At 34.2% G+C, this 14,905-nt stretch overlaps 5 protein-coding genes across 6 annotated transcripts; 4 read left to right on the top strand and 1 right to left on the bottom strand.

Annotated features, from left to right (window-relative positions):
* The first annotated feature begins 30 nt into the window (after positions 1-30).
* Positions 31-6,728, top strand: LOC17882394. 2 transcript variants are annotated; one of them, XM_023781883.1, is made up of 4 exons: positions 115-310; positions 2,783-3,039; positions 3,091-3,286; positions 6,229-6,728. In XM_023781883.1, exons 1-4 carry the CDS (start codon positions 115-117, stop codon positions 6,726-6,728), a joined length of 1,149 nt encoding a protein of 382 aa, XP_023637651.1. The 2 variants fall into 2 exon arrangements, with proteins under 2 accessions (XP_023637650.1, XP_023637651.1); XM_023781882.1 differs by having other exon boundaries at positions 31-310; positions 2,783-3,286.
* A 509-nt stretch (positions 6,729-7,237) lies between these two features.
* On the bottom strand, positions 7,238-7,675 carry LOC111830204 (leucine-rich repeat extensin-like protein 3). Its single transcript, XM_023781766.1, has one exon. The coding sequence runs from the start codon at positions 7,673-7,675 to the stop codon at positions 7,322-7,324; it is 354 nt and encodes a 117-aa protein (XP_023637534.1). The 3' UTR covers positions 7,238-7,321.
* Positions 7,676-8,400: 725 nt separating this feature from the next.
* Positions 8,401-9,015, top strand: LOC17882078 (S-protein homolog 12). The gene has a single exon (XM_006289216.2). It carries the CDS (start codon positions 8,435-8,437, stop codon positions 8,897-8,899), a length of 465 nt encoding a protein of 154 aa, XP_006289278.1. The 5' UTR covers positions 8,401-8,434; the 3' UTR covers positions 8,900-9,015.
* Positions 9,016-9,937: 922 nt separating this feature from the next.
* Positions 9,938-10,414, top strand: LOC17883489 (S-protein homolog 13). The gene has a single exon (XM_006289662.2). It carries the CDS (start codon positions 9,944-9,946, stop codon positions 10,412-10,414), a length of 471 nt encoding a protein of 156 aa, XP_006289724.1. The 5' UTR covers positions 9,938-9,943.
* A 1,743-nt stretch (positions 10,415-12,157) lies between these two features.
* On the top strand, positions 12,158-14,874 carry LOC17883626 (histone deacetylase 2). The gene is made up of 13 exons (XM_023780191.1): positions 12,158-12,410; positions 12,486-12,541; positions 12,722-12,839; positions 12,967-13,029; positions 13,102-13,170; positions 13,245-13,411; positions 13,524-13,588; positions 13,667-13,713; positions 13,839-13,883; positions 13,981-14,031; positions 14,213-14,299; positions 14,391-14,478; positions 14,554-14,874. The coding sequence occupies exons 1-13, from the start codon at positions 12,192-12,194 to the stop codon at positions 14,640-14,642; spliced, it is 1,164 nt and encodes a 387-aa protein (XP_023635959.1). The 5' UTR covers positions 12,158-12,191; the 3' UTR covers positions 14,643-14,874.
* Positions 14,875-14,905: the final 31 nt, after the last annotated feature.

Raw genomic sequence — 14,905 nt, 5'->3', positions numbered from 1 at the left:
GATTAAAGAACTGAGACAAAACTCAAAAAGATGATGGTAATGAATCCCAAAACTATAGTTATAAATCTCCTCCTCCTAATCCTACTGCAAATTTTCACCACTAATGTCTTATCTATGACGCCGGAGCATAGGAAAGATCATAAAGAGGAGTTTAAGGTAAGACCAAACACAGTCACGCATGTAGTAATCTCCAACGAACTGTTTGATCTGAAGAGAGGAAACGCTGGTTTCACATGCTCTCATGGTCCCAAGATATGGCGGAAGAGCAAACCAGGACAACGTTACAATTTGATTCGGTACAAGTACGACGGTTATGGAAGGTTCATGTCCTCAAGTTGCCATGTCCGTTCGAACCGCGGGTATGTGAATTTTCATGTCTTTTTGACTACGGACTACTCCGCTGATTGTTACCCGAGTTATGTCTGTCAGTACACAATTAGGAAAGATGGTGTTCATTACAAGCCTACCAATACGTTGTATGAATGGCGGAAGTTCCCACGACGACGCATTTCTAAGGCTTAATTGAGAGATAACATATTGGGATTACTAGCTAATTAACTCTTTTCATTGTGTAACACATTATATTATATCAAAACTACATATATATATATATATATATATATATATATATATGTCGATCACAAAGTGATTTCTATGTACAAGAATCATATGTATCGCCACTATATAAATCTAAATATATATTGATTTTAAGTAATGACAGGCTATATATATCAGGCCATATATATCCTCAACGCAAATTAGCTAGTGAGATGCATTCAAGGATTTATTATCATAAGAGTAGACTTTTTTTTTTCTAAAGTAATTTTTTAATTTTAATTTAATTTTGAAAAATAGGATATACTTTGAGATATGGGTACAAATATTCCACATCTGAGTAGGAAGGAAATTAATAAGTGATATATAAGACTTAAAGGGCACCCTAACTCATAAGCTAGCTTTTGGAGATGTTCTACCTAAAGGTCTTTGTGGACTTGAGTAAGGCTTATTCCTATCATACTTTAAGACAAAACAGTAAACATAATATATATAAGACAAAAGATGGATGAAGAAAATATTGTCTTGTTATTTGTTTAAACTCAACTAGATAAGAAAAGATGTAATCATTGACATATAGTATTATAGAAGGCAGTAAACATAATAAAAGAAAGCATAATTAAAAAAGTAACATTGGTTAGTCCTCAGAATTAGTGTTCTTCTTCATCTCCTTCTTCAACTTCTTCTTCATCTTCTTCTGCATCTTCTTCTTCATCTTCTTCTTCATCTTCTTCTTCTCAGCAACACCTAGTGAAGTTCCGCTGCTAGGAGAAGTAAGAGAAGGAGCAACAAATTCTGAGCTTTCGCTTTGGATACCGAGAGGGCTTGCTCCAGTTGATAAGGAGGTCCAAAGCCAAACAGAACTTGCAAGACTTTGTAACGACTGTGATGGGTCTTGAAGAAGTGTTAAGAGAATATTGTTTTCATTTTCTTTCAAAAGGTTAAGTGCCGCAACATATTTATCGTCCAAAAAGATCTTTTGCGAGATCACCAACAAATTTGTTGGTTCGTCACGATGTTGCAATCCCCACATGTAAACGTCCCTAAACATCCTTTCATGTTTGTCACTACGACTATCTAGTTGAACAAGGTTGATGTCATCAGCGGATTCAAAGTCTTGTTCGTTCAGCTTCTCAAGAGAATAAGCTGACATTGACATAGTACCACCAGAGTAACCCATATTGTTGAGAGCAGATTTGATATTAGCACAGACAGACGCAGGACTGAGACCACCGGGGACCGGACAATCATCCATGTCCCATAAGACGCATGTCTTAGCCATGGAGAATTTGCTGGTCGCAGAAGACATTGTTTCGACGGAGGATTCGCAGACGACGAAGACAACTAAATAATTTAGGTTAGATGATGGAGGCTTCTGCCTTTTTTATATATAGGGCTGATGATATTGATATATAGAAGAGTTCCTATTTTATTATTTTTATTTTTTGACATCTTTCCAATTTTATTCATAGGAGTATACTAATGAATCAAAATATAAGGAATTATATCTAATTTAATTCTTTAAGTCGAAATCAAAAATAGAAAGATTTCTTTTCAATTATTAAAAAAAAAAATCGTAAATAAGATCGCTTTTGAAAAAGAAAGCAAACCATGTGAATTAAAAAATAATAATCAACTTTTAAAAACAAATAAGAAAATTGATACCATGCACATAAGTTTTGGAGTCCAATTAGAAAATGTTAAAAAAAAAAAAAAAATCTTGTAGGTTTAAAAAATGAGAAGAAACGACATACTATTATAGATTTAGCAATTAATAACTAGTAATAATAATCAGTTAATGTAACTCTAAATATAGATGCAAATTTTTTTTAAAAAAACGTAAAATGAAAATAATACAGAAAAGAATTCTAATAGTTGGCACAAACACAGACGTATATGTTTCATGATGTTGAAACAATTAAGTGTAAAAAAAAAACAGTTTTCGTACTAAAAAAGGTTAAATTTTACAACGTACCGATTAGCTTATTTTAACTTTCTTATGAACTAGCAAACCTAAATCTCCACATCAAACAAATAAACAACACATCTGGCCTTAATTTGCAACAGATTTTTAGTTTCAAAAACGTTTTTAAAAACTGAAGAACAATTCAATTCCCATTCAACATTTTAGTTTACCCCAAAAAAACATACAAGCCAAATCCCAAAATCCAAAGGCTAACAAATATTATAATGACGTTCAACATTCATAAATTCATAGCAACCCTAGCATGGTTTCTTCTATTGCACGTCACCTTGGTCTCCTGCACCGTCAGGACACATTTTGTCACAACAGAGTTAAAGATAGTAAATGGAATGCATGGCTTGAAACGTCCAGAGATCGTTTACCATTGTCAAGCTATTAACAGTGGTCTTGACTATGGATGGAGACGAGCCATAAAGCCACCGTTTGGCCACTCCTTCACCGTACTCTTGGAAGGTGGCCTAAAACTTGAGGAAGAGACTCATCGCTGCCATTTCAGGTCGGTGCTCGGTACAGCGAACGTCGATATCCGTATGACCGCGATTGATTCTGAGATGTGTAATAACAAAAACGCATGTGCAGTTCATGTGGCTACACCGGAAGGGATATGGTTTGATGGTAAAGAATGGGATTTTGAGGAGAGGTATCCAAGGCTTGTACCGAAGAAATACATTGAAGCTAGGTGGAAACCTTGGCCACGACGCAGCAAACGTAGCCGTGTGGGATCTCAAAAGCAAGGTCGCTCAGGGGGTTCACAATGAGTTAGTGCCCTACACATAAGGCTAAAGGGTCGTCAAAAGAATATATATATGGAACATGTTGGAGATTCTTATGAACAATATAATACGATGGAGTTATATATTACACTTTACATTTTAGTTTGTATAATTGCAAAAATATTAAAAGATTATGTTTAGTTTCTAATTTTCCTTTTTTTTCGCTTGGTATATTATTTCTTCAATTGACGAAATTAGTTTTTTTTTTTTTTGGGCGAAAATTAACGAAATTAGTTGAGCGATCACATAATTAAACAAGTAACACTTTTATAATTGTTGCAACAAGATATTTATTTAATTTTGAAAAAGTGATTTAGTACTATGGTTTATTTTCTTTAAAAAAAAATAATTTTAGGTATTATTATGTAACTAAATTATTTATATGATTATATATTATATGGGGTTTTCACTATTTTATCTCTAAAACTTCGTCGTATACAGTGTTTAAAAGTGAGAAAATATTCATGAAAGAGTTCTACTTCAAATGAGGCCTTCTGATTATCAAAATGTCACCTTTTCTGGAAGATCCTTTAATTTATAGTTTATAAACATCTAGTTTATCTTGGTACGCTTGTGCCGTGACTTTTCTCAAGGGACTGGATAGTTTGGGTTACACATATGTACAGGGAAGCGAATCGTCTAGCATATGGTTTAGCCAACTATGCGTTTTCTTTTCCGCTTGGTTTTAATTCTTTTGAGATTTGTCCGGATGCTCTTGTTTCGGTGTTGTTAGAAGATATGAGTGATTTCATGATTCCACGAAATGTACTATTGTAATTTTCTTTTATATTTGAATTAATTGTAAGAGACTTTTGCTCCTGCCTCCTACCAAAAAAAAAAAAAAAAAACATCTAATTCATCCACCTCCTAGACACTTGGACATTCAAGGACATTTGGAATATATATCCAATTAAGCTCGCAAAAGATTCGTGTTTTGGCCTATGTTTTAGCAAACGAAGCTAGAATCAAGGATTCTACATTTACTCTCTTTTGGATTTGCTAGATGTATATGTTCTTTAAACTCTTGTAAACTTTCTAAATCGTATCTAATGAATAAATTGGCCGAAGAAAAATAATAATTATAATATTAAATGATTACAGTTTAGGTGTTGGCATGGTGGTTAATTTGGTGATGTTCTACATTATTACTAGGTACTGACCCGCGCTACAGCGCGGAGGAAAGTTGTCGGTTTTGATTTTTAAAATTTTTTGATGTGAATTGAATAAAATGTTCTTTGGTTTTGAAAATGTAAGTAATTATTTGGGGATTATATAAAACCTATTTTAAAAAAGATTAAATATTTGTGTGGTTTTAGGCTAACGTGTTATTGTAGGATTATTAAAAATGGGAATGTGGGATAATTGGTTATAGGTGTTTCATTGTTATTCATTTATCAAGATAGTGACGTTTTAAAAAAAAACTTTTAGAACGTTACTAATTGTGTGTATTATTTATTTGCAATTTATGAAATTTCCGTTTTCGGAAAACTTTATTCATGAAGGTTATATTATGGTTTTGTTTGTGAACCGTACGTGGTTCTGATAACCATTCTATTTTGTTTACGGTTCTATTTATTCACTGATTGGCTTACATTGGGCTTGAAGGAATTTTCATAATAGTAACTAATATGTGAAATATTACAATTAAATCTGGGCTTTTGGGCCATTATTAAATATGGAGATAAGGTCCACTATCAAATTCTTGCTCCTGTGTCGTATTGTCTGATTCTCAATCTAATCATTTTCCACTAACTCCTTTTCCTCCACCGTTTCTCTTTATTAAGATGTAAGTAATAGAGTAATAATAATATTATGTTTATGTATCTATTTTAGGCTCGAAACATGGTGGTAAGTTTTTATGGGCTTTACCCATTATGAAACCTATTAGATAACAATGAAAATAATCGAAATAAAGGCCCATAAAGCTATAAACGCAGTAATTAATGAAAAGATCCAGTGATGAAGTCGGGTTTTGTTTTTGTTTTTGACCCGACCCGGAAATCTTTTTGTACTTTTATTTTACTATAGTAGGCATGTTAACGTAACCACAACCTCAAAACATTTTAAATTTAGATTATGTGATCGATGTTATAACATCTTTGGCATAAAATTTTGTGTAATAAAGTTAATAAAAATGAACTCGATCGTACCATTTTTCCTAGCACATACTTATAACGGCCCTAAACGTACAATTTTGATACATGTTTTAATATAATCTATATTTGTTAAATAATGTCATTTTCAATGTTTACTAAGGTTTTTGGATTATATCCCCTAACAATGATTTCGATAGGTATACGTTGGATGGTATAACAGGAAACTAATATTGAGTACTAAGTACCAACCACAAGCTAACTGTACACATACATATATAGGAAAATATACACATCATGCATGGAAAATACTGTTAGAAGTTACAACAATAATGTTGTTGTATTTATAAATTTTTTGCTGTAACAAATCAATTGGTATGACTAATTACTACATTGTTAGAGATAACTTAATTAGTTACCTATTTTATTATTATCCGACTATATACACTGTTTTCTGGAATTGGTTATCTTGTTAGTAGCTACAAAACTAATTTCCTTTGATTTCTTTTTTTCGTTATCTTTGTCAAATATATATAACCAAAAGGAAAATTAAGGTTTCATTAAGAATCAAATCATTACAAGAAAGGAAGAAGAAGAAGAAGAAGAAGACGACGAAAATTAGTGTTACCAACAAAGCCCTAATTAAGAGTTAAAGAAAGTTTTTACAACAAAAGAAGAATTTACAACAAAAGAAGAAGAAGAAGAAGAAGAAGAAGAAGAAGAAGAAGAAAAATGATGAGAGGAGAAACTAGTATTGCCATTAAAGCCCTAGTTTGGTGCCTTGTATTGCAAGCTATCATATTCCAAGGGGATTCAATTGTAGGAGACGTGGGTTTCACGTTAATGATGAAGAACGAAATGTATGGCTTGAAACGTCCAGTGGTTCTCTACCGTTGCAAGTCGTCTAATAAATCTCTCCGGTGGCATATATCGAGTCCCCATGCGGAGTTTAAATGGGATTTCGAAGTCCCACCATTTGGAACTGGCGTAGTGATCCACCATTGCGAGTTCCGGTCGAGCCAAGGAACAGCTGAAGTCGAGATCAAGACATTGTCGATGACATCTATGTTGTGCGGAGGACATGTGTGTACATACGTCATTAGGCCTAATGGTGTATACTTTGTTGGTTTTGAGACCTATTACCCACACAACATTTTGTTAAGATTTCTTGAGTTGGTGAGGCCTGTTGACAAGCTAGTCGAGCCATGGAAGGCTTGGTCCCCGACACAGCTTAAGGCTTTACGGGAACGCAACATCACCAGATCAGAACCCAACGTCATACACGGTGACAAAGATGTTGAGCAAGAGGAAGACGACGATTAGGACAGATCATTTCTGTAATGCCGCTTACTAAAAATAGCAAAAAAATTCTTAAAAAAAAAAAAAAACGTTGAAGAATAGAACTAGTTGATTTTTTCTTTGTGTGATATATATGTACAAATTTTTTCATTTAATTTACTGATTGAATCATTCGTGTTGGTATTGTCTTTTGTAACATGTGGTGAACTCTTTGTCTCGTCCCTTTTTTTGGCCTACGTATGGATTTTTTTTTTTTGTTTCAAGATCGAGTTTGCGTCAAGGACTACATATTCTATAGAACAAGTTCTTTCTTCCTTTGATTAAAAAAAAAAACATAAACATAAACAAGTCATAATCGATTAACAATACTACAACATTTTTGATGTATAGTTAAAAACATTAATAATATCAAAATTAAATGAAAAAAAGAAAAGAATACGAAAAATGATTAAACGAACCGAGTTGAAAACCAAACTACACGTCTACACTCACATTACAAAATAAGAATACCTCAAGTAAATCTGAGGAACATCAAAGCCAAGTTAAGACAAGAGTAATTCACTCTTTAATGTTTTAAGACATTTGAAAATGTCTTGTCCTGAACCACGTTTTACCGCCTACAATAACCACCACCAAGGCTTTTTGGAGGGAGGTGGAGGAGGTGGAGATTTCCTGTAGTAGAAGGCTCTTTGAGCTTGAGGAGAAGGAAGATGAGTAACCGGAGGTGGATTGATCAGAGTAGGAGGAGGAGGAGGAGGAGGAGAAAGTGCAACCGGACGAGAATAAACCTGAGGAGGAGGAGGAGGAAGAGGAGCCGGAGCTCGATAAGGCGGTGGAGGAGGAGGAGAATACAGCGGTTTGTAGCTAGTGGGAGTTTGCAGGAGTTTCCTGTTGTTGTTGTTGGCTTCAGAAAATGTCAATAAGACTGCCAAGAGAAAAAATAGAGTGAAGGAAAGTCTTAGAGACGCCATTTTTCAGGTTATTATTGAGATCGTTGGTTACACTTAATCATGTTTCTACTTCTACATATATATATAGTCCATGTATGTTCTCTTATAGGCTTCCCACTAACTTTAGGATCTATTCAAGATCGTAGTTTTCAAGTATATATTAGTATATATAAGTATTAAGTAGTGAATATTAGTATATGTTAGTCAACTAGTTAAGCTGGCTTTACTTTTTTGTTTTAGTCAACTAGTTAAGCTGGCTTTACTTTTTTGTTTGCATTTTAAATATATCTTCTTGTACTAATTGAGGCTTCCCTCTAACTAATATGCTTGATTAATCAGCGGTATTAACTTTTAAGTACTTATTAAGAAAATTGTACTCTTCATTTTGAATATATATTATCCAAGTGCTTATATGTTTAATGTTGTTCTCCATACGTGTTGCGATAACTTTTCTACCAAAGCACAAAAAGATAGGAGCAACTTGAGTAGCTCGAAAAGGCGGTTAAGAAGCTAAACCAGATGATTAATGTAAAACAAATCAACAAAGTAATTAAAATGTGGATGCTAGCTAGAGAATGACTTGTTCCTCCCCCTTAACAGTTACATTTCTAAATATAGTAATGAAAAATGTGGATGTGGCAATAACTGAATCCGTAAGCAGTTACATGTCTAAGAATAGTAGTGTCTCTACGAACTCTATCACCGTCGAGAAATCGAAAAAACAAAAATCGAGTGAGCAGAAACGAAAGAAGAGAAAGAACAAAACAATAATTTACAAATATGGGAGCTAACAAGATTCCCAAAACCCTCAATGGGAACATTGTTCTTGTACTAATCATCACCATAATGATGGTGACTCACTCCCATGGATTTAGACTGGAGATCACAAACGAGCTCACGGGAAGGCACAGAAGGCTTGTGTACAAATGCTGGTCCCGGGACAACGATTTCGGTTGGAGACAGAACTGGTCATATTTTTCCAAGGATTGGTCCTTCGGCATTTCGCTATTCCACACCTTCTTCTACTGCCACTTCCATACAGGCTACGGGCGCGTGGATAAGCAGCTAGTAGTGTCGTGGAATATGAAAGAACAGTGTGGAGACAGGAACAAATGCACTTGGGTCGTTAAGAAGGATGGACTCTACTTGAGACATTGGAAGACGATGTTTTATAGTAACAAGTATGGTAATGAGAGGTGGAATGAGTATGTTCCACATGATATTCTCAAAAAATCTTGGAGCTAATTAATTAACAACCTTGACAATGTTGATCTCGTGATTTTCGTCTCTGTATGTTTATATTCATGGTAATAAAACCATACATTTTGTAATATATATGGTGAAAAAATGAGAAGAACAAATCTATAATATGGTGTTAATTATATTGTGAATAGATCAATAGCTAGTAACGGTATTAGTGGACAATTGTAACCAAATGAATAACAAAAAGTGGAATAGTAGATTGATGGAACACGAGAACAGTCTACACAAGAACACAAGATGTACAAACGAAGAAAGTCAACATTTAACGAGTTAATTTAGCCAAACTCTGCTCATCATAATTGGTACAATATATTTACTAATTACGAGTTTGATTGGTAACACAAAACTATACAAAAAAAATAATAGGTAGAAAATTCGTTTAAAAAACACGTAAAATAATTTCAAAACGGTATGAATTAGCTAATATATAGAGAAAACGGTACAAAAAAACTAAAAGATTTTTTTTGTATCGTTTTCGATATCGCTTTTATTATTATTTATAACAAAAACGATAAACTTTTTATTGAATGTTAAACCCGTATTTATAACAAAAACGATATTCATATTTATAATATTGGCTGAAATATATTAATCTTATTTTCTTAACATTAAACTAAATAATATATTTTTTAAAAATCTTATTTTTGAAAATATGAAAATGTGAAAATCTTGATTAATTTTGTGAATAACTTTAAAAGTTGCAAAACCGCGTTATAACAAAACAAAAAACGTGTATGATAACGTTGTACTGTTCAACTTATCAACACCTATGTGATAAACAATCTCAACGAAGGATGACGTCAAATGTGGTCAAAGTTTCAGAAAACAGCAAATTTTTTAATTTTCAACCTTTTGTGATTTCTTCTCTGTCTTCTCTCCAAATATAGACGAAACTTAGCTTATACTATTTCTAAATTTGGAAGCCGTAACAGTAACGGTCTAATTACCATTATATACCTGTTTCGTAAGCCCCAAGACTCCACAAAACTACGAATAAAGAAAACATAACGTTCGCTTTGATCCCAAATGGGGAGAGACCTCCTCTGGTGTTTCTTCGTGGTCTTAGCGGTGTTGTCACCAAAACCAACCAGTGCAGGTCGTCTAGAGCTAAGGAACGAAATCTCTGGCGTCTCTAGCGTAAGAAAAGCGAAGCTTGCTGTGAGGTGCTGGTCAAACGAGGACGACTTGGGATGGGACATGTTAAAGCCTAAGGAGTCAAGGATATGGAAGTTCACGACGATGAACTTGTGGCCGTTCCAGAAAACTGAGTTTAGGTGCCAGTTTCGTTGCGGGTTTGGAACCACGGACGAAGATGTGGTGACAGTGTTCTCTGTCAAAGACGGGTTTAGGAAAGAGTGTGGTGTAGGTGGGGATGAGTGCTTTTGGGTTGCCAAGAAAGATGGATTCTATCTAAGAAAGATCGTTAAGGGTTTTGATGATGATGGTCGGAAGAACTTTGTTGATGTCCTCGAAAGCAAATGGGTTTGGAAATGGTGAATTTGATCTTTTTGTCCAACAAAGCATCGACATGTTTTTTTGTTTTTGTTTTTTTTTGTCAAGAACATGCAAAATTGTATGTTTGAAAGTGACAAAAACACAAAAACTATTTGGGTACGAGTCCTTTGTCACAACCATTGATAATTACTTATTCATTAATTTTTTTACCCCTTTGTATTAGAATCGGACGACGGTATATTGAGAGATATATGCATGGGGTTATAAGTACACATAATTAAGTATACTTTGAGATTTACGGTGGCAAAAATGTAGTAATACTATTATTTAAAATTTGATCTTTTTATTTATTTATCAACATCTCTTCCTCCGGAAAAATCCAAATGTAAGAAGTTCAAAATTGTTTAGTTGTGAGACCAGAATCAAATGTAAAGTATCAATCAAATTCATATGCTAGGATTAGGAGATCCTCTTATTACAATCTCTCGATTGTGATTGGTAACTTATACTAAATCTAATAAAAAGATCTCCCAATCCTAGCATATGTATATCGTTTCTGTATATATATATATATATATATACTAATTATGACAATCTATACATTGTATGGATTTAGTGAAGGAATAATGTTTATGAATGCGGAATTTTAAAGTAGTAATTTAATATAGAAGCTTAAAATTTGGAAAATATTAATAAAAGTAATAATAAAACCTCAATAAATCAATAAGAATTATAGTGGTGGTACGAATAAACCTTGGAATATTTATCAATAGAGAAAAATAATTAAGTAGGTAACAGGACTAAGATAATTTAAATCAAATGTGGCCTATAAGTTTTACATTAACTGTGGTCTATGACGTTTGCTTCTTTTTAGTCAAAAGTCGCACAATTCAGAGTATAAATAATTATTAATAGATTTAATTGATAACAAAAAATATAAATTTTGAAATGGGCTGTTATCCTATTTCCATTATTGAAGAGTTATTGGATGAATTGCACTGACCTACTGTTTTTTAGCTGAAGTCTGGTTGCCACCAAATTAAAATGAAGTCGGCCGATATTCCTTGCATATCCTTACAAACACTCCGGCCACATTCCAATCCGTTATGAATGATTTACTTCGTCCTTACCTATGCTAGTTCGTATTAGTGTTCTTTGATGATATTCTATTGTACACCCCAACATTGAATAGAAAAAGTCATAGCAAAAATATTAAATTGTAGTTAGAGAAAAAGCAATATAAAATTTTTATTATAAAAACGTTTTTAAATACCACTTTTCTTTTAATCTATATTGTTAACCTGGTAAATTTCGTACGAGATTGATACATGTTACTAAATCAAAGCTAATAAAATATACTTTTCTGGTTTTGACGGAAAAACATATTCTTATAGTTTTAATAGATAAAATATTAGTTTTAAAATAAAAGTAAAAATATCATTTAGAGGTTTGAATAAATGGTCATTTAAATGAGCAAACGATAATTTTTTTTTAAAAGAATGTGTTGTGCATGGTACTTATATGCTTATTCATCCTCCATGAGAAAATATAGAGCCGTTTAGAAGTAAAAAAAAAAAACTGAAGCAACGATGAATATGCTTGTTATATATAATTTTAGTATGAGATAACATATGTTGAATTGAAAATTTTGTTAAAAATAAAGTCAATGAGTGAAACGCGCTTATTCCATGCGTTTTGAAATTAGTCGCCACCACCTCTAATCAAAAAAAATCTCACCAAAAAAAAAAATATCTCACCGCTTCTTTTTTTTTTTTGTGTCGCCATATCTCACCGCTTCATAACAAAAAAAAAAAAACTGATGACAGATACCAGAGTCATCTCGACCTGGACCGAGTTCACTCGCAACTCAGCCATTTACTTGCTATTCACGTTTGTCACCATCAAAGTCTTCAAATTTCTCTTCTGCAATTCTCGTACCTCCGAAATGTCATCTTTTTCGATGGCGACTCATCCCGAAGCTCTCCGGCGAGAGCGAATTCTCAACAGCAGACTCTACTTTGACGTCCCTCTTTCTAAGGTAACACTTACGCTCGTGCCCACTGAGAAATTATCGATTTTTAAATGGGATTTTGATTTTGATTTTGATTGATAGGTTTCGATTATCTATTCATCGGCGTATGACATCTCGTTCATGGGTATTGAGAAATTGTGAGTACTTTTCCTAAATTTTGGAACTTTTTCTTTGTTGATCAATCTTGGGAACTCGTTGACTAATTGGTTTCTTTAGTTTCATTTTTTTGGTGAAGAGGTTTTGAATTAGTCTCTTTAGCTTCTGAATTCGAAAGTATGAGTCTTTTTGGTCTGAGGTTGATATCTGATATTGTGCAGGCACCCATTTGATTCTACCAAATGGGGTCGAGTTTGCAAGTTCCTTGTTTCAGATGGGTTTTTGGAAGAGAAGTCAATCGTTGAGCCTCTTGAAGCTTCAAAGACTGATCTTTTAGTGGTACTACTTGGCTTTCTCTTAGATGTGTAGTTGATCAATCACTAGTGGCCATTAATGATATGGTTCCTCCTGTATTGGCATCTTGACGGTTGTGTAATTTGTTTTGTTTGCGTTTTCTCTGTATTAGGTTCATTCGGAGAACTACTTAAACAGCTTGAAAAGCAGTGCTACTGTCGCTAGGATAGCTGAGGTTAGTGATGTTTACATGATTTTTAGTCATCTACGTTGACTCTTGTTGAATTAACTTTTCTACAATGTATAGGTTCCACCAGTTGCCTTTTTTCCAAATTTTCTTGTGCAGCAGAAAGTTCTTTACCCATTCAGAAAGCAGGTAGAAGAATCATTTGTTGATTGTTTCCGAGAACTTTATATATGTGGAGTGATTACAGAATCAGTGTGTGACAGGTTGGTGGGACGATTCTTGCGGCCAAACTAGCAACAGAGCGTGGATGGGCAATAAACATTGGAGGAGGTTTTCATCATTGTACTGCAGAAAGAGGAGGCGGATTTTGTGCATTCGCTGATATTTCTCTCTGTATTCACTTTGCATTTCTTCATCTAAGAATATCAAGGTAAATTTTATCTAATTGTTTCGGTTTGCTTTTATTGGGGGACTTTGATATGTAAATAATCCCCCACAACTATGGTATGTCCTTAGTTCTTGACCTTATAAAACTTGTACAGGGTTATGATAATAGATCTTGATGCTCATCAAGGGAATGGCCACGAAACAGATCTTGGCGATGACAGTATGAGACACTATATTTAATTCCCTACGTTTTTTCTTAATGGTGTTTAATATGGTGATAACAGTATATTGTCTGCAGATCGCGTTTACATTCTGGATATGTACAATCCCGGGATATACCCTTTAGTAAGCAGTCATATTTGGATCGTTTCTCTTTTGAAGTCATTCCAATTCCTTTGGACTTTAGGTGCCGTTTCGTCTATGCTTGCTTTTGACAGTTGGATGTATCTGCAATATTTTTCTTCTTACAGGATTATAGCGCTAGGAGATTTATCGATCAGAAGGTTGAGGTCGCGGTAAGCCTATCGTCTTACACATATGACGTATCAGGTGGAATTAGTTTAATTTTCTTGTGTCACATTATAGCTCTGTACTTTTTCTATATTTTGACAGAGTGGAACCACCACAGAAGAGTATTTGAGGAAACTAGATGAAGCCCTTGAGGTGTGCATTCAGCCATTCCCTTAATCTCTTGTTTCCTGGCAGTTTGCATATGTTCTATAGTATGAGTGTCTGACAATAGACGATAGATTAGGAGCATGGGAACTTGGTTCCTTGAATAACCATTATTAGCAACTCTTGTGTCTTTAGGGATCTTAAAAGAGAACCTTTCTGTAACTCTCAGGTTGCTTCGCGAAATTTCCAACCAGAGTTGGTAATTTACAATGCTGGGACAGATATCTTAGACGGAGACCCTCTGGGGCTTCTAAAGGTAATTTGTATACATACTTCTGGTATCACATTTCTATCAAGCAAAACATAGTTTTCTTCCTCAGTTACTAACGTGGTGACTCTTGTTGCAGATAAGCCCTGATGGCGTAACAAGTAGAGACGAGAAAGTCTTCAGATTTGCGAGGGAGAAAAATATTCCTCTTGTGATGCTGACTTCAGGTGCAAAATTGGATTTAAATGAGTGATGGTTTCTAGAGGATAAGAAATGTAGTGATGTGATGATACTTTGTGCAGGTGGGTACATGAAGTTGAGCGCCAGAGTTATTGCGGATTCCATTGAGAATCTCTCACGTCAAGGGTTAATCCAGACACGGCCGGAATGAGTTTCCACTCGAACTGTCATAGAGCCAAAACAGAGTTTCGATGGTTTTTACGTCTGTGTAGTGTATATTTGTATAGAGAGATACGAGAGAGACCCTTCTGACGTGTTCGTCGTTTGTGTTGTGTGTAAGTAATAATTAGTGTCAATCTTTCCTTACTTCGATCTGATTGATCAAACAAAGCAATACATGTACTTTTACAGAGTATAATAGAATGGATAGGAAAGTTTAGCAAGTTTGGTGTTGAAACTATGAACAAAGCAATT

This window comes from Capsella rubella, unplaced genomic scaffold (genome assembly GCF_000375325.1).
Source record: "Capsella rubella cultivar Monte Gargano unplaced genomic scaffold, Caprub1_0 scaffold_6, whole genome shotgun sequence".
NCBI classification, from domain to species: Eukaryota; Viridiplantae; Streptophyta; class Magnoliopsida; order Brassicales; family Brassicaceae; genus Capsella; species Capsella rubella.
This window is presented reverse-complemented; position numbering and strand designations above follow the sequence as displayed.